The 18,856-nt window shown below is 36.5% G+C and overlaps 2 protein-coding genes and 1 long non-coding RNA gene across 3 annotated transcripts in view; 2 read left to right on the forward strand and 1 right to left on the reverse strand.

Moving 5' to 3' along the window:
• Positions 1 to 8,032, forward strand: part of LOC119079584 — a 29,724-nt gene extending 21,692 nt beyond the window's left edge. Inside the window, exons 2-3 of the long non-coding RNA XR_005088191.1 lie at positions 5,560 to 5,571; positions 8,019 to 8,032. This is a non-coding gene — a long non-coding RNA (uncharacterized LOC119079584). The remainder of the gene's footprint in view (positions 1 to 5,559; positions 5,572 to 8,018) is intronic.
• On the forward strand, positions 458 to 4,761 carry LOC119079577 (protein FAM91A1). The gene is made up of 10 exons (XM_037187568.1): positions 458 to 617; positions 802 to 886; positions 1,042 to 1,251; positions 1,571 to 2,577; positions 2,637 to 2,780; positions 2,837 to 2,964; positions 3,022 to 3,392; positions 3,463 to 3,912; positions 4,109 to 4,322; positions 4,380 to 4,761. The coding sequence occupies exons 1-10, from the start codon at positions 534 to 536 to the stop codon at positions 4,558 to 4,560; spliced, it is 2,874 nt and encodes a 957-aa protein (XP_037043463.1). The 5' UTR covers positions 458 to 533; the 3' UTR covers positions 4,561 to 4,761.
• Positions 4,678 to 17,735, reverse strand: LOC119079583 (ras-related protein Rab-23). The gene is made up of 7 exons (XM_037187574.1): positions 16,866 to 17,735; positions 6,907 to 7,041; positions 6,720 to 6,841; positions 6,494 to 6,656; positions 6,357 to 6,436; positions 6,127 to 6,293; positions 4,678 to 5,082 (listed from the first exon to the last, which is right to left on the reverse strand). Exons 2-7 carry the CDS (start codon positions 6,937 to 6,939, stop codon positions 4,976 to 4,978), a joined length of 672 nt encoding a protein of 223 aa, XP_037043469.1. The 5' UTR covers positions 6,940 to 7,041; positions 16,866 to 17,735; the 3' UTR covers positions 4,678 to 4,975.
• Between the last annotated feature and the right edge of the window lie 1,121 nt (positions 17,736 to 18,856).

The raw sequence follows: 18,856 nt of genomic DNA on the forward strand, positions 1-18,856 counted from the left end.
CTAAATGTGGACGCAAAAATTTTCATTTTTCGATGTTTTCTGAGAACCAAAATCTTTTTTCGAAAAAGTAAAACCATCGTATCAATAAATAGAACCAAGTTCAAATTAAAAATGCAAAACTGTGAAATCTAGGTTTTCAATTTTTAATGTGCCAACGCACAACGACACAAAAGTGACAGATGCGAAATTTTTCTTTTGTTCTTTGACATTAGAACAAAAGAAAAATGTCGCATCTGTCACTTTCGCGTCGCTGTGCGAAGGCACAGTTAGAATAAGCAAAAAACAGTTATAAAACAATGTTGAACTCAAATGTGCTCTTTTAACACGTTATGTAAATCCCACAGTTTTTTGAATTTGCAATGCGATCCGAATTTACCGATTCAACCGTAGTGTAGCACTTTATTCAGCCCTGCTCGTAGCATTATGCAGCTTAAAAAATGTCAAAAATTGTCAAAAAAAATTGTTCGTCGTACAGTTCTTATGAAAAATATAGCGAAAATTAAAAAAAAAATGTTTTAAACGATTGATAAAAAATGAGTGGCAAAATAAATGCAGAAATTGAAGAATGTGTCCGATCCAACGTTAAATGGCAATTGTTGCCGGTGCATTTGAAACAGGTAAATCAGAAAATGAAATGAAAACATTTTATTGACGTGACGGAATTTCATGTTTCGTGTTATTGTTTTGTTTTCTTGGCAAATGTCTCGTCGTGTTACGTTTTGACGAGACTCGCAAAAGTTTCACATATCAAACATTGAATGTGGCTATGCCTTCATTTAACAATGAAATTTTACAAATTAGGTCCTCAAAAGCACCCCGAAGAGCTACGACCGATATGTTTTCAATTACAGTCTTAAAAATCAATTGAGATACAAAGGGAATTTGGGTGAGTTCCATTTATGTCGTGTGTGTGCGTTAAAATAGTTTCGCTTAGCTGATAAATAACCATTATCTAATACTTACACTTCCGATGATTGCACCACACACCTACCGAAGTTAATTTATTTATTTTGTTGTGTTTCGGATTGGTTACGATAACAGTTCGTCATGTATTTCGCAACGAACAACGATACTACGAGTTGTTATTGGAAAAGAGCAAATCGAGCTTGTGTTTGTTTCCATACCATTTGGCTGATATTGTGACGAAAGGATTGCGAGTTACTCCTTTTAACTACTACATTGACGTCCTATGTTTGCTACTCAAAAACGACAAGAGCTATGACACGCTGCCTAATTTTACTGCCGCTGATTGTAAGTCCCTTTTTGCATTTCATGATGTTTGTAATAATTGTTATAGTGAAAAAAAAGCTCGCTAGGTCCAGAGCCCATTTGCATAGTCATTTATTCGGCCACGGTGAAACTTATGCCTCAGGTGGCAAACCGTGACCGTATGCAGTTGCATATGGCCCCTGGACCTTCTTTATGCCTTTAGAAACGGCAAGCGTATCTCAGTACGGATTAAATAATCCTGTTACGGACGACCCGTGACTAGCCGTTTCTAAAAGACTAAGTGGTCTCACACTTCGTTACTATTTTCATCACAATCTTTATATCCAACTATTCCACACAGGCCTCCGTGTGATTGGTATCGGTCGCAATGAATATTTGGCGCTGGTTAGTGATCTAAAAACCAATTCATCGAAAATATTCCGGAAACCGAATCCGATAAACATTCTGCCAAAATTTCCGGTTAAGGTGAAGATCGAACCGTGGTGGAAAGTGGAAATTGGCTATGTGCTGGAAAGTGATATTGCATTTGTAACCGAAGCTGAACGATCGATGATTGACGATCTGATTGATTTCGGTTCGCAGACGGCTGGCAAAATGAATTTTTATTCGTTGCACAGTCTGTACAAAAAGGGTCTCATATACTTGGACGTTCCAATTAGTGGTGAGGATTGTATATGCATTCCACCGCTTCGGAATTTCGTTATGAATCGGATCAGCGGCGATTACTTCGAGAATTTACTCTACAAAATATTTGTCAGCGCTGATGAAACAACAACCATTTCGGAGCTGGCACAGATGTTGCAAATTAATTTGGACACCGTCAAACATGCAATTTCACTGATTTGTCGGCTCGGCTTTGCTAGAAAACAGATTGCCAACGATGACCCAACGAATGCCACCTTACACGAAAGCTGGCACAATCGAGGTCCTTTGGACACCGAACTTCGACCAGAGATAACGCCATTGAACTATCATGCGCTCTTGGTGAACGAAACGAACGATCGACTAATTGGTATGGAATCACCGAAAGTCTCGAATGCGAACACTGCAGCTGTAAAGCGTGATTCCACCAGTCCAGTGAAACAGCAGCATTTAGACGCTCTTAGCAATTCGAATGAGTACATTTCGTCCGATGGCAATACTAGTGATTTTTCTATTATCAGTCCCGGTGGATTGGATGTAAGCAAAAAGAGTTCCGACAGCCAGAACGAGTGCTCGGAAATCGAAGAGATTCCACCGATTACCATTCCGCTACCAATTAGTCCATTGACTAAGACGGGAAAACGTATCGCATTTTTGTTCGATTCCACGCTGACGGCATTCCTAATGATGGGTAACTTATCACCGGTAAGCCATAGGACTCAGTAAATGTTCGATAGGCAGAAGTTACCTTCATACCATTTCAGGGCCTAAAAAATCACGCTGTGACAATGTTCGAGGTTGGCAAATTGTGTGATGAAAGTATGGATTCGTTCCTCGGAGAGTTGGAAAAGGTTTCGCTGATAGACGCAGAGGGCGAGGGAGAAGTTTCGCGCTACTTTCAACATGCTGTATGTCTTGCTGTGAAGATAAATCGCCAGTGAATTAATCCTTTCCATCAATGCAGGTTATATTGAGGTCAACCATAATTGCCCTGCGTCATGTGCTAGGCGCTGGACTGGACCTATTGCGATTGGAATGTTTGGAAAGTTTAGACACAAAGACTAGAGATCGTCTGCTGGAGAAGAAGTACAAGTAAGATTGTTTTGCGATTGATTAGTCTCTCAGGGCACTCATCCGATTCGTTTACAGATTCATAATATCGGCATCACCCTTATCGAGCGCTCTGTCCAGCATGTTCACCATACCGTTTTTTGGTCAATTTTACAAAGGAACCGACAATTCACACATTTGGTCCAAAATGTTTTACTATCACATGTCAGGCTATGGACCGCCAAGTTTGTTAATCATTAAAGGAACCGTTCTGAAATCCTTACCGCGCATATTTCTGGGCTATGGCAAACTGTTAGTGACCATCATACATACAGACTCGTATGTCATCAATTCCGAGAACTATCGAAGCTTGAACGATCAGCTGAAGAATGGCTGTGTCTTGGTGCAAGGTTATGGCATCCGTAATCCGGCTGACATTCATTATGAAGCATTTCCCTTCAACAAATCGGGTAAATGGTTGCCATAAGTTGTACCACTGGTCATCTTTGTAATCTTGCAAATCTTCTGATCTCTTTGCAGATTCGTCCAAAGTCAAATGGTCGAAACACAAAGGAATTGAAAAGCTAGGCCAAGTATTAAATATGGAAAATACTTGCGGCTACTTAACATTCGTCAAAACCGGTGTCACCGATCTGGGTTGCGAGTCATACGACGAGAATGTTTCGCTTGCCCGTCCTAAATCGCGAAAAGAACGAAAAAATTCTTCAGCGGGTGGCATCATTCCACGGATGGTGAATTCGCCGTCCGTTCAAAGCATTACGTTACAATCGCCTGTGGATGAGATCACCAGTTTCAATGTGATTAAGAAATCGGACACTACGTACACACTGAAGTCACCGAATGAGGACTACTTTGCGGTGACGCCGTTGAACAGTTCGCCGGCAAATGTTTTTCGAAGTGACGATTGCAATGAGTTGCTAGCTAAGGAACTGGCGGGATTAGAAGAGAATTCATCCGATCAAGACGATGGTAAGTTGTGTGGTGTGTGTGGCTTTGTCTCATCATTCGATCGTTCACCGTATGACCGTACTACCAGCTGATTATTTTTGATCGAGGGACAAAACCCTTTGAATTTATGGTTTTACGATATGCTGGACGAACAAATGAATTTTGCTGCGTCGATGATCAAACTACAATCACTCGTTTCTTCTCTGATTTTTTCCAGGCAAATCGAAGAGACTCTACTCCCAATCATCCATCGAAATTCCATTCGATAATCATTCCATAAATGAAGAGGAGGACATTTTGTCAGAGTCAAAGGAATTTTTCGGTGAAGAGTGGACAATATTGGACTGTCACTTCGGTATACCATTATTCGATGTGGACTGCAATACACGCATATGCGAATACATTGTGCGAAATTTGTGCAACGACGGAAAGTGAGTCGAATTGATTCGCTGGTTCAAGTTCGAATTCGGGTTAACCTTTTTTTTCAGTTTACAGAAACTGCCGGTAATCAATGCGGAGATGAATAAAAAATTCCTGAAATTTATCGCTCAATGTTTGTACTTTGACGACGAAAATATGGAATTGATCAAAATTGGCAAATTGATTCCGCAGCCAAGAATTAATTTAGCATTCGAGAATGGCAAAATCTGTTACTGGAATGGCAAGTAGTGGTGGCACATAAAATGTAAAAGTTATTTGGCACAGCCAAATGTCTCAGTGAACAGTTTTTATTTTGATACGTACTAATCCCTCACAATATATAAGACGAAGATGAAAGGAAAACAATTTTCTCCCAACCATGGTGCTCGTTGTCCAAATTATGTAAAAATTTAGCGAAATGATTAAATTCAAATGCCACAGAGAAAAAAACGGATTTGTTTTGCTTGATTTTTCCATTTCTTTTTCTCTTTCTTAAATCGATCGTTAGTTTATAAATTTACAGAAACAAAATGACTAAGATTATACGGACAATGTTTACCGGCTAAAGTTTTAGTTTCTTAAAAAATACTCTTACAAGCGTTATTACTGTATATCGCAAGAAAAAAATAATTTAAATTTCGTTGCCAAACGACTACGTCAAATGCTACAAAATTCTGCACTTTTTGAGCATTGTTTTCTTTCGCGATGACTTCTTTGTTGGTCTTAAAATAATTGTTCCATTCGACTTTGTAAAGGTCGGGCTAAAGGCACCTGAAAAATAAAACATTTTCGTCAGTCCAACGAATTCAATTTCGGAGTTTCAACTAGAATTTCGTCTTCAATTAAGAAACCACAACTATGACGCGATATTGATAGATGCCTTTCAAATTCAAGTCTTCTGTTCGACTTGAACAAGAACTCGACTACCTTTTAGTGTTGTGCTTGTTGGTACATGTCGATTGACAAACCAATAGAAGGAAAAAGAAACAAAAGGAACTAGTACATCAATGGAAGGAAATGGCACCACAACTGCACCAATAGAAGGGTACGCCAAAACTGAAATACTTTCTCCCACACGTCATGTACTTCCTTCTAAAAATCGGTGTCCCACGACAATTTGAGTCCCTCACAACCCTATTAGCAGTGGTTGGTATTGGTAGACGGGAAAGCCACGGCTTGAAACCTGTGCCATATTATTACTTTACCCGATACGAAAAACATTTGTTCTACCACTGTTTGGCTAACAAGGGCAATTCTAGTGTATTCTCAGCCGTCACACATACTAGAAAATTGATGTCAAAATGGAGGTGCTGGTTCCGAATGAAGAACTGACGCTATTAGAACTTACATTTGCCGAATGACAAAAACATATTTCTCGAGATTTAAAATACGAAGGATTATTGTCTAAATACACGGCACAACGACTATTTTTGGGAAATTAGGTTTTTTTGGACTTTCGAGAATTTTCTCTAATTTTATCGGAAGCTTAAGAGTTTTGGTAAAAAACCAGAAAATTCGTGACAATTTAATCAAATAATTTTTCAAAAAAACGGACCTAGAACTCATATCATTCGTTAATATAACCATCTTAACATGTGCCCAAAACAGAAATTATGGTTTCTCTCAGAGAGAATCTTTCATTTTCAGACTTTCATAGACTTTGATCTTCATCTGATCTAATTTCATATAAAATCTTCTACTTCATTGGTTTTAATATAACACACATTTGCTATTTGTGGACATATTATGTGCGTTCATCTCTTATTCTCTCTTAACTGTCCATAATACAAGTGATAGTCGAATGATTATACTTACTTATCGTTGGCTGACCAACTGGCACAACATTATTATATTGCTGCATCATGAGCTGATGGCATTTTGTGGCTAAAAATCGGAAAACCGTTGCGACATTCACATCCTCCTTGACAGATGTTCGAATTAAACGACAGCCTAGATTTCTGGATAAATTGTCGGCTTCGTCGCTAAAAGTTAATTCAAAGAATTTAACCACAAAAATTCGATAAAACGAATAAGAAATGGCTTACGGCGTAACGACCGCTTGTTCCATTAAATCAATCTTATTTTGGACGATAACCGTTGGCACCTCACCACATTCGTTTTCAACCTAAAATCATCCAAAATCCATTCTGAACAGAAAACTAATTTTTTGTTGTTGTTTTACCTTCATTTTCCAGTCTTTAACTGCCTCGAATGACATACGATCGGTCGTACTAAATGCAAGGACACACGCCTGTGCGCCTCGATAATAGGCTTTGGTAATAGCATCGAATTCCTCTTGCCCGGCTGTATCCCATAACATAATTCGAATGTCTTCTCCATCGATTCTGTAAGTAATTTCAAATTTTAAATCCGTGTCTGAATATCATTAGACATAGGTCATCACTAACTCAATTTGTCGCTCAAGAAAATCGACTCCAATTGTCTTTTTGTAGTCTTTTGTGTACGTTCCTTTGCAGTATCTCTGAATCATTGAACTTTTACCTACACCTCCATTTCCAACGATCACAACCTGTTTGAGTGATTTTGGTAAGTTGAAATTTTGATTGTCAAGATGATAAAGTCACAGCAATTTACCTTGATCGCTATTTCCAATTCCTCCTCTCTCATTTTGTGCAGGCACTATAATTTATTCGCCAGAGTCATTTAGAAACTATTTGAAAATGTGTTCTCCACAAATATATGCCAAGCCATCACGTTTGAGTAAGTTTTCTGAAAGAAAACAAAAACGAAAGTCAATTTACGAATATTATGCATTGTGCAACAAGCATACGATATGAAAGATTAATTTAAAAATTTAATTAAACTCAAGCAATTTGTCACACGAGATAACGAGCATTTTCAACTCGTTTGTGTGTTGTTATTTTAGCATGAGAATAGAAGGAACGAAACTACGAAGACAGGCGAGATAGTTTAGATGCATTTAATTAGCATTAAAATTGGCTTAATTGTACCGGTAATTGCGAGAAATTCAATTTTCTGCTTTGTCTTTTCCATACAGAAAACAGTGTTTGTCCAGAATTTATGCATGAATTTTCACTTTTACAAACATTGTATCTTATATCTCTAAAGTCAGATTGCACTTGCAAAGCAAAAAAAACAATTAAGTTAAATATGACGAGCCAGTTAGCTTTGTTATAAGTTCATAAATTTACATGACCCTACGTTAGTAAGGGGCCGTGACGCACGTCCGTTAACTCTAAAAAATTTGACAGACTTTTTGTCTCAGGACTGAGTTTACATGGCCCTACGTTAGTGAAGGGCCGTGACGCAAGTCCGTTCACACAAAAAAATTGGAAAAAAGTTTTTCCGGAGGACTGAGGAATATATATACATGACTTCTCCCCTTCACTCCTGCTACTCCCCACTTATTTTATTTGCTGGGCGTCCATACGAGTTCAACGAGCTATCACACACTACATAAGGTTAAAATTTGGTTGCGATATTAAATTTCAAAACTTGGAATTTTGTACGAAGAAAGGGATTTTCACACATTTTGAAATAGAAGAATTTTACCAACCTTTGTTACTTTGTCACTTTGTTACGACGAAACTATTGAATTTACCGGTGGATTTGACTGAAATTTTCAGGGACGTTATTCTAAGAAACTAATTTGAAGGAATTTTCATAAAAGACCTACAACTCAGAAAATATGGCAGATAGATCGTTTAAAAGGCAAAATTATCGAGTTTCAAATTTTAGTCTACCCGTGTTTCATAGTTTTCCTAAAAAGTCGCTTATTTGGAAGCTATGAGCTTTTTAAGTGCGAACTATGTCAACCATAACTAGGAAAATATGGCAGATAGAGAGTTCGTTTAAAAGGCAAAGTTATCGAGTTTCAAATTCTAGTATTTTGTTTTGCAGTAAAAATAAGTTTGTTTCGCTTTGACATTGTCGTAAATTCAATTGAATACTTTGTAAAAACTACGTAAAATAATAATAACACAAAATAAGAACAAAAATTAGAAATAAACAGAAGTTTGTCTGCGTTTGGATTTTTCCTCTTAAGAGTGATATCGCCAAATCTTCAGGTGATTTTTTTAACTTTGGAAACAAGCGGTCTCCGATTTTAATGAGTGATAGCTCGTTGGATTCGTCTTTCAATTCTAGGAAACACGTGTCTTTCACTTTTTCCTAAAAAAAATTGTTTTCTTTGAAAAGAGCTCAAAAGTGGAGACATGTCAGAGGGTACCGAAAACAGTTTTTCAGCAATAACTCAAGAAAAAATTATTTTAAATGGTTGTAATGTTGTACGATTGTCGGCCTTGAAAAGACCTACAGGTGGCGTATACGCACCGCTTGGTGCTAGTTGATCCACTAGAGTTATGACTAGAAATATAATGAATGTTCGGAGAGTCCGCCTTCTCTGCAGCTTCGATGTACCACGGAACTGAGTATGGGGTGTTGTAGCTGGCCTCACCCACTATCGTTGCACATATAAATGAATCCAGTACTTTTGGTCTGCAAGCCTACAGGAGTCTTGAAAAAAAAGTTGGTGCCAAAATGTAGATTTTTTCCTTCTTTCTGAGGGCCCAACTGCCAGAACTGCGTCTGGAACGGTTCTACGTGAGTAATTTATCGTCTACTATTCCCTTACCGTATACGCTTCACTTTGACTCGAATATAGGTCGTTACAACATATCCAGTGTTAGTAATTCTTGTGAAAAATTATTAAATTTTTCTCGGAGGATTTTAGTCAAATAAAGTGTTACGATACGATCAAGTGGGAGCAAACGGTTTTCCAAACTCCTGTCACGTAGCAAATATTGGTCCAATTGAAAAACTAATTACTGTTCCGTAGTCCTGAGGTCATTTGCTTTACGCTAACACTTTATTTGACTAAAATCCTCGGAGAAAACTTTAATGATTTTTCTCTTGATATTACTAATAGTGGATCTGATATATTCGCGACATAGCGAAGCGTTTTTCTATTGAAAGAATAGTAGACAATAAAAAATGATTGCCGTAGTACCGTTCCAGATGCTCTTCTGGCAGTTGGGCCCTCAGAAAGAAGGAAAAAATCTACATTTTGGCACCAACTTTTTTTTCAAGACTTCTGTAGGCTTGCAGCCCAAAAGTACTGGGTTCATTTATATGTGCAACGATAGTGGATGAGGCCAGCTACAACACCCCATACTCAGTTCCGTGGTACATCGAAGCTGCAGAGAAGGCGGACTCTCCGAACATTCACTATATTTCTAGTCATAACTCTAGTGGATCAACTAGCACCAAGCGGTGCGTATACTCTACCTGTAGGTCTTTTCAAGGCCGACAATCGTACAACATTACAACCATTAAAAATAAATTTTTCTTGAGTTATTGCCGAAAAACTGTTTTCGGTACCATCTGGCATGTCTTCACTTTTGAGCGCTTTTCACAGAAAACAAATTTTTTTAAGAAAAAGTGAAAGACACGTGTTTCCTAGAATTGAAAGACGAATCCAACGAGCTATCACTCATTAAAATCTGAGACCGCTTGTTTCCCAATCACCTGAAGAATTGGCGATATCACTCTTAACTTTTTGACATTGCCACCGAGACAAGCAGAGAAATAATAAACAGGTGTTGCTGCTACAGATGCGTCACTGATAGAATCTGGGTCTCTGTGGTTACCGAACAACAACGGGAAGTTGTATTTGACACTAGAATCGGTATAAACGGAAGAGACTATTGTGCGAAAAACAATCAAAGTAAAAAACAATTAAGGGCACCGTTGGCTAAAGGCGCCCTTAGCATTTGGCGGGTTGACTGCGACAGCAATTATTTCCTTTGACATCAGCATGTCGTGGATAAGACTAAATGAAGCAACACCATTTTCCCATAATGGTTGCGACTTCACGCTTCGTGCAAGTAAGGTAAATAAAGCGAGTAAATATAAGTTGAGTGGTGATGAAGATTGTAGTCCTGTTGTCTTCGCAGTTTTTGTCATCTTACATATAGTTATACTGTCTGCTAAACTAACACAATCTTTGATTCCGAATGCTACTAATTTTAGATGTTCTGGTATCATTCTAGTCTTATTATGACCTGTTCACTTTCACACGTGGTATTGAGTGTAAAGGTACTAGCGAAGGTAAGCGAAGGCACATGACCTGCTCTTTACTGCTTTTCTCACAGTGAAATCATGATAGACAAAGCAGTATATTAAAAGTGTGTTATTGTTGCAATGATATTACTCTCGTTACCACCCACGGATGAAGCTATTATGATCGTCTATTACATGCGACCATCAATTATTATTGATGAAATTGTAATCTCCGTCAGTTTCTACAGACATCGTAAATAGTAAAAAAATTTCACTTTCTAAACGAACAACCAACGCTTCGGATTATATTCGTATAAAAGATGCAAATATCTACATGCAAATCCCATTGATTTATTGTGAATCTAGCATTTATAGCGCACACACCTTTTGCGGATAAATTGAAATTCACATTATAAATATAATTATACACCAAGTGTTTCCCGACAAGAAATGCTCGCGATTCTTTTTTTTTATATTAAAAACATAAAATTTGCATGCATGTTGCCTTTCATTGAACAGCATGAAGGTTTACAATTTCAGTTTTGAACCGATAATCTGCATTCTCTACAAAAGAATATGTAAATGGCCTATTGAGTAACATCGACGCGTATAAATAATATCAAACATTATCATACCACTCTCGTTTGGTTTACTATTCACATTTCACTACATCGGCTCCAATTACTGGCGGAGAATATTAGGTCTTCATACTTTTCCATTACTGCTTACAGTGTAAACCTATTCAGGTTGGTATAATAAACACCTCAATGTATAACATGATGTAGGAAACCATTCCTTGTTGGTACACCGTACGAAATTATTTTAATGGCTCAACCCATTGAATTTATCGAGTACATCTGATCTTTCTTTGTGTGGCTTGGATCTTAATAATATTCATTCTTGAAGCCATTATTTTAATTGTAAATGAAATACACTTACTGAATAGCCCTCGGATTTTTGTATCAGATTCAAAAAAAATCTATAATAAAAATCGAACTCAATTATGGCGTTTATGATGCTACATCAACGTAGCGGAATTAAATTTTAATTTTAAACTCTAAAAGAAAACGGTAAAGAAATTCCGCAAAGAATTGAAAGAAATCAGCTAAATAATTTCGAAATTTCTTACCATTACCAAAGTCGTAAAAATTAAACATTTCGACAACGTCTCCGATTGACATTATTATCAGAACAAGTCAGAAGGTATATGCACATTCAGACTTAACTTGACTTTCGAGCGTTCTCATGTTCACATCCCAATAGAGTCAATGAAACGTTTTCGTTAACCTGAACGGAGCTGCCGATAATTAAGTAAATGAAGAAAACATTTTTATTACGCTGGAAGTCTCACAGTGTTAATAAACAGGCGAATTGCATAATATATCAATGCGTCATATCTGCCATATATACATTCTCCTTGTTTAGCTTAGCTTATTATACATATACCAATAAGAATGCCGTCTGACAAGTCTTATGTTTCAAAAGAATATTTTTCATAGACGTGATAATTTATCCAATTTAACCTCTTTGGAAGAGAATAAAAGCTGTTCAGGAACAAGATGAATTCCGACAAATTATCGCCGTGCTAACGTTAGCTCTGTAGATGGGGGTCGGGGAACGGCAACTAGAAAATTATCGGTATGGCATCTTATGAGCACCTGATATCGAGAACGACGAAAAAATAATCAATGAGCTTAAGCTATCGGTCAATTATATAGCCATCATGCATATAGACAAATGAAGCACAGCAGAGTAAAATAAACCAGACAGGAGCGGTTCATTTTTGAAACATCAAATAAGGGACCTAATACACTGTATGAATATGAACTCAAATGAACACTGACATAAATTGAAAAAATGTATTCGTAAAACACAAATCAAGCGCTACTTCCTGCCTGGTTTACTTTACTCTGCCGTGAATGAAGTAATAGTAGGGAAGGAATTTGATATTTCGTATCCAGATGAGTAAAAGTGTCCGATGGCTTTAGCCCGAGGTACTTTTACTCATCGTGATAGGAAATATCAAATTATTATGTGATGTAACAATTTTTTAAGAATACATCAATACACCACACAGACGTGTTATATAGATGACGGCAACGATAGTTTTAACACCTTCCAAACAAAAAGATTTAAACTTTAATTACTGTTTACATGTTCTTATGTTTTTCTTTGCATTATCACAGTATATACGTAATACGAAAACTTTTCGATTAAGTAGGTAACTCTAAATTGCCAAACTTGTCCCATTGCCAAGTAAGGTATTTTACTCAAAAACTTGAGGTAAAGTTTGGCAATGTAGAATTTTCAGCATAAATAATCGTGAGAATATCATTGTTCCAAAGCGTTGTAATTGACCGCGAAACTAGCGTAGAGAATTTCTTAATATCATTCGTTTTATGGAAAATCCGGGTGATTTTATACAGAGCTATGCAAAAAAAAAACCTAATGAAAGCAGACGATAGAGTTAGCTGTGTTAACTGTATACTAAATATCTGACGGTGAGGATTTCTAATTAAAAAAAGACGAATTTCTTTTATCAGTAAAGACACGCTAAAATAGGTCAGGTCAACTGTTTCAACCTGTTTTTACGTCTGATAGGAATTTTCTCGTATCGTAACATATCTGTTGCCTTACATTTGAGAAAAAACAAATCCGATAGTATTTAGAACGGTCTTTCAGGTCTTTCCTGTAATATGATAAAAACATAGATCAACACCACATTATGAGAAAACATGTTTGTCATCTTATTAGATAATGCTCGCATAAGAGTCTTTAATTAAGCGATCAGCTGAAATTTGAATAATGGCGCCATAATGAAAGATGAATGAACCGTTAACGTTTTAAGCTTTTCAGCGGTGTCGTAATGGTGTTGGATATAGTAATGCGTTAAGAAATCAATTTACAGCAATGATTGTAATTAAATTGATCAGTTTTCGATAAAAGTTCATAGCTAATGCGTATGGCTATCTATTACACTGTATCAATGTGATCATCAACCAGCATCCATAAAAGTTAATTTCGCATTTGACTAACAAGGTTGAGTAGTTTATGATTATTTTCAATACATGGTGGTATGCTATGCACAGTGAATGGTATATTAGGAATGTGTTTAGTAATAGTAAATGCGAAGAGTCAGCGTAATGCGTATAATGCGAAAGAACTATTTTCCAAAGGTAAAAATAATGAGAAGGTAAATTTGTGTTTCGGTTCTAGAAAAACCACTCTTGTGTAATGTGTAAAGTAAGAACGCAATATGCAGATATTTGACTACACACGTTTTGTCTACAATAAATATTAATTTCTTAATTTCTTCTGACGAGACTTACACAAAACCCTTGAACATCGTATTTAGACGAAATATGCCGTATGCAGAGTAGGGAATGTAACCGGGAAATTAAAAACCGGGAAAAACCGGTTAACCGGTTTACCATTTCCCGGGAATTTTTTTTGTCATTTACCGGTTAACCGACCTTCAAAAATTGAATGATTTTTTCATTTTTCCTTTGCAATAATACTTTGAATTGAATTATTCTTCTAGTTGCATTTAAGCATTACATCTGATTTGAACTCGTTGTGAACATTTTCATCACCTTTTCATCGTAAATTGCAACTCAAGGTCAGCCCTAGGCTAAGAAAAAAGGATCAGTTTTGCGTTGCTGAGTTGGACAATCATGCTGTAATTTCTATTGTAATCGAATTTTCACCACAGGCTAAACAAAAGAAAATGCAGCATAATTGTCGATCTGAGCAACGCAAAATGTCTCATTTGTTCTTAGGCTTAAGTTTGCAACTCCGAAATTGCTGTTCCTTAGGAATTCTACAGAATTCGAAGTTTAGAAGATCGGGTTACTACATCTTTAAGAAACCAATTGAAATAACGTCCATCAAAAATTCAAGAAAACAGTTCAATAAGGAGCTTACCTTTCATTTATTTCCTTTTTCAGGATATGTAAAAATGCAATTTTTACACTGTTCAACAGAAATTTTGAAATTAGCTCACACGATCGATTTCCAATATTTCTGTTGAACTGTGTAGATATGGAATTCTTTATCATCCTGAAAAATGCAAATAAAGGAACGGTAAACTCATTTCTGAAGGGCTTCGCGAGCACAATAAGCCACTTAGTAGGGGTAGGATACAAGCATTTGCCATCGGTGCAAGTTACAAACTCCCAACTCATCAAAAAAAAAAATGTCTAAACGAGTACTATTCATTTCCCGGGAAATTTTTTCTCATTTACCGTTTTTCCCGTTTCCCGGTTTTTCAAAATCGACGGTAAATGCATTCCCTAATGCAGAGCCCTTCTTCTGAAGGACCACACTATTTTCTCGTTGGAATCTCGATGCTGGATATTTTCAGTCGCAATGATTGTACAGAGTTTTTTCGCTAAACCTTTCACAGACATCAAGCATGTCATCATAGCAATCATCGAATCTGTTACTTGCATTTGAATACTACGTTTGTTTAAATTTTTATTTTGCAATGTAAGACGCCGGAAGTTAGACATGGAGTGATTATTTGTTTTCGTAACTAGTGTTGAAATGTCGCGACTTTGTCGCTTATTTCCCACGTGTTTAGGACAAACGTTGTTCCTAACTTATGCTAAAGGGCTTTTTCAGCGAATTCGATTCGAGCACTCGCCTCAAGCTGCAAACTTCTGATTCGCTAAAAAAAACATTTTAGGATGGGTCATACGTTATAAGCAATGAAGAGGTGTGGAGCCGGACAAATAGGGAAGTGGATTGGATATACATTGAGGAGACCCGAAGGAGATACAGCAAAAACTGCAATGGACTGGAATGACTGGAATCCTCAGGGTACGCGAAAAGTTGGCTGTCCCAAAATTACGTGGAAAAGAACAGTCGTAAGCGAAGCAGGTGCAGCGAACAAAGAATGGCTGGAAGTTGAATCACTTGTAAAGAACCGAGTTAGATGGCGACATTTCGTGTTGTAGCGTAAATGACTAAAGGCTTTATGAGCCATTGAAAATCTGTTTATTTGTTATTCGCATTCGAGGCATAATAAAATCAAAATAAAGAAATAATTAATAAGCAAGGCTGCATACTTTGGGATGGTCACGCGGATGCAGATACGCGGGTTACACACCAAGTTTCATACAAAAAATTCACCACGCCATACAAATTCAATTTTGGTGAATTTGCTTGTAGGTAAAAGGTGTGTTCCCGCGTATCTAATAAAATGGTGATCTGCGTGCCCTCCCCAAAGTATAAAGCCTTGGTAATAAGCATGAAATGGATTTTTCGAATTAAGACTGAAACTACCGCACTTCAAGCTAAAGTGCTTGAAATGACAGCTGCCACTTAGAGTACTATTTTGTATGAAAAATTTTTCCAGATTTTTCCAGTGCAAAAAGTTGTTTGATACACTGTCCAGTTTCAGTACTCATTAAGAGTGCCACTCATGGTTGAGGTGCGTAGCTGGCTATTCTTTTCGAAAAACAAACATATTGGACTAATTAGGTCACTCGGCAAAAGTAAGCAAACCCTGAAATTGAGAGCCTCAATACAAACTTCATTAACCTGTCACCTGTCATCTGTTAACGATAACGAAGACAAAAATAATGACAAGCTCTGGGTAATATGGTCAGTTATATAGTAAAAATGTATGTTAAAACAATTGAAGTACAAGATTTGAAATCAACCGATTAAAAATAACTTGATGGATGGAATTAATAGACCCGATAATAAAACTGGTCAGATGTTTGCCGTCTGTACAGGTTAAACACCCAACAACACATTAATAGCGGAAGAGTCAAAATTTTGGTCGACAACCTTTTCAGTTGTTTTAAGTGGATCCTGGTTCCCGGAAGATTCCTTTGTAAAAAAAATAAAAGTGATGCAAGGAGAGGCAAGGAGCTACTTTTGAACTTTTCCAGAATTTTTTAAAATTGAAATTCACAGAAATAGGTGCTGATGGAAGGTCGCAGTCCTATTATTGATAAATTAACAATCTTCATTAAACCAAAAATTTAGCCGCCAGAACTTTGGTACATTTTAACTCAGCTCAACCGCTATTATTCGTAGTGTGTATTGTGTGAATTAAGGCTTATTACCTTACTCTTCTTCTTTGTCAGAGAACCGGGAAGACTAATGAAGGAAAATGAAGAACAGTCGATTGATCGAATCGTGTAAATAGAAAAGATGCACAAAATTCGATCCCAAATGTGTTCGTTTCTCATGCAACTGTCGTCTCAATGACCGAAAAAACTTGTAAATTTATGAGCATGTAGTTTGGAAATGATCACACCAAAATTTGTACTGAACAGATTCATTTTTTTAATGTGCCAGCCAACATCCATTAATATTTCTGTAGAAGATCAAACATTCGTTCTATTGTCGATTTACTATATGGTCTTCAAATACAATACAAACTATTATAAACCGGTTCTCTATAATTCCATTTGACTTATAAAATAAGAAGGAAAAAAAACCATAAATTTTTATAGAAAAATAGAAAACAAATAAGCACATCGTTCATTAAAATTCACCTTTTTTAGTCAGCGAACTGTTCACGTTCTTTTGAACGGCAAATTAACCCATCCAAAACCATTAAGAGCAAGAATATCCACAAAATATATTGAGAAAAGTTCTTTGACTTTGTTTCATTTAATTTTTTTTTCTTCGTATTATTCAAATTTTCTTTACAACAATTTTAATATCAACACCTTGGAATGATTTGAATATTCTTTTTTCCGTACACCTTTTTCTCTCGCTGCTTCTTGTGATTTCAATTAAACGCGGTTTCACATTTGTTTCGGTGTATTACTTAAAAATTTAATTTTTGCACACTGATAAATGAGTACACCAATTTCACATTGCTAAGAAGAAACCTTTCAATTCACTGAATGAAGATGATATATAGATGTTTCCAACAACAAGTACTACAACTAAGACGTGTAGCGCAATAATTCTTTTTTTCGTAAACTTTTTCTTCTCATCACTTCCACTTACATTTAACAATCAAACAGATGGCTGATTCAATGTAATATGCAGCAACATTATAGTATATCAAAGTTAAACAAGTGAAGAATGAAAATTGTGCATAAAACAGCCGGAGTTAAGTGACCTTGAAAGTTGGTTACAAGCAAAATTTGAAGATTTATTCGACGCAAACAATAAAACTACATTTTCACTTAATTCAACAATAAATTTCGATTAATCTATTCGCCAAGTTATAACCAAGTGATTGTTTAGTAAATTGACCACAATAATTGTGTTGACACGTCATATCGAAATGTAATTATTTATATATCCAATAAGGTGAAGACCGATTGAAAAAGACATCAATGCTTGGTTGGATGCGGTGTGAATATATTTTTGCTAAATACGATCACAACACAAGCAATGCTGCTGTTGAACTGAAGAGTGCGGTTAAAACGCTTCAGCAGCAGCAGTTGATGTTGTTGAGGATAGTTCTTTTCCCCGTTCGTTTTTATTTCGTCTTTCTTTTATGTGCGCGAGTATTATTACATACAACATTTTGTTTGGTCATTTCATGCATGAGAACTTTTATGCGAGTTGAATGTAATGGAGATGAAGTGTTTTTACGATGATAATACCAATGAACGAACAAGTGATTGAAGATGAGTATGGTGTGTCCATACCGTTTATATGTTGACATATTAATGAAAAAACGGTTTACGGTTTAATATTTAGCAATGGCTGTGGGGTATGGAAACGATGCGAATAACATTCAGCATGTTTACAGAATCAACAGCGATATTTTCACTTTAACATTTAATTCAATTTGTATTATGGATGTGAGAGTACGCACCTGCTCACAGAACGAAAGGTGTTTGGTTATATAACAAGGAATAAGATTTTTCGTTCGTATTACAGCGAACAAGTTGAAATGGGTTTGTGTTTTCGAAAATAAATGAGCTGCAAGCTACACCCCTTTTCAATTCACAAATGTTGTTGCTTCAAATACTTCATTTGATTCGAAGGGGTTTGCATATTGAGCCGATGGTGAGAGGAGCAATTTCACGACTAGTTACGAGTCAACAAGAATTCGAAGTATTATTGCACAGCATCATCAATGACAACATTACAAATGCGAAGCATTGAACATTGTATTACAGTCCGAAATCTGTTGATCCTTTATTTATAAAGTAATGATCCTTTCCCGATACTTGTCCGACGGGACAATTGCAAACAGCGATTCATCAATTTCGTTTGATTAGTGTACATAAGAACGGAATAATTTCAACGATACCAATACAACGAATCGTAGATTTTATAATAGTTCGAGGAATTTTTTAGCGCTGACGTCCTTCGCTTTCCGTGAAGAAAACATAATTTCCATCAGCCTTTTCTATTCTAAATAAATTCGCTAAGGTCGAGCACACCATGTCAATTTTGAGTTGCTGAGATAGCCAATTCAGCTGCTTAACGTATTCTAAAGGTCCAAGACGGAAAATTATTCGCAGTGTAGGGTTCCTATGTCTTCTTCTACTAACTAGTATTTCAATAGTTGATG

Source organism: Bradysia coprophila, unplaced genomic scaffold (genome assembly GCF_014529535.1).
Source record: "Bradysia coprophila strain Holo2 unplaced genomic scaffold, BU_Bcop_v1 contig_324, whole genome shotgun sequence".
NCBI classification, from domain to species: domain Eukaryota; kingdom Metazoa; phylum Arthropoda; class Insecta; order Diptera; family Sciaridae; genus Bradysia; species Bradysia coprophila.

Coding starts and splice junctions, on each gene's coding strand:
- LOC119079577 (XM_037187568.1), top strand. CDS start 534: ATGAGTGGCAAAATAAATGCAGAAATTGAAGAATGTGTCCGATCCAAC. Junction 887..1,041: donor GAGATACAAAGGGAATTTGG/GTGAGTTCCATT, acceptor TTACGATAACAG/TTCGTCATGTATTTCGCAAC. Junction 2,578..2,636: donor TGATGGGTAACTTATCACCG/GTAAGCCATAGG, acceptor ATACCATTTCAG/GGCCTAAAAAATCACGCTGT.
- LOC119079583 (XM_037187574.1), bottom strand. CDS start 6,939: ATGAGAGAGGAGGAATTGGAAATAGCGATCAAG. Junction 6,842..6,906: donor AATTGGAAATAGCGATCAAG/GTAAATTGCTGT, acceptor TCACTCAAACAG/GTTGTGATCGTTGGAAATGG. Junction 5,083..6,126: donor AGTTGGTCAGCCAACGATAA/GTAAGTATAATC, acceptor TTTATTTTTCAG/GTGCCTTTAGCCCGACCTTT.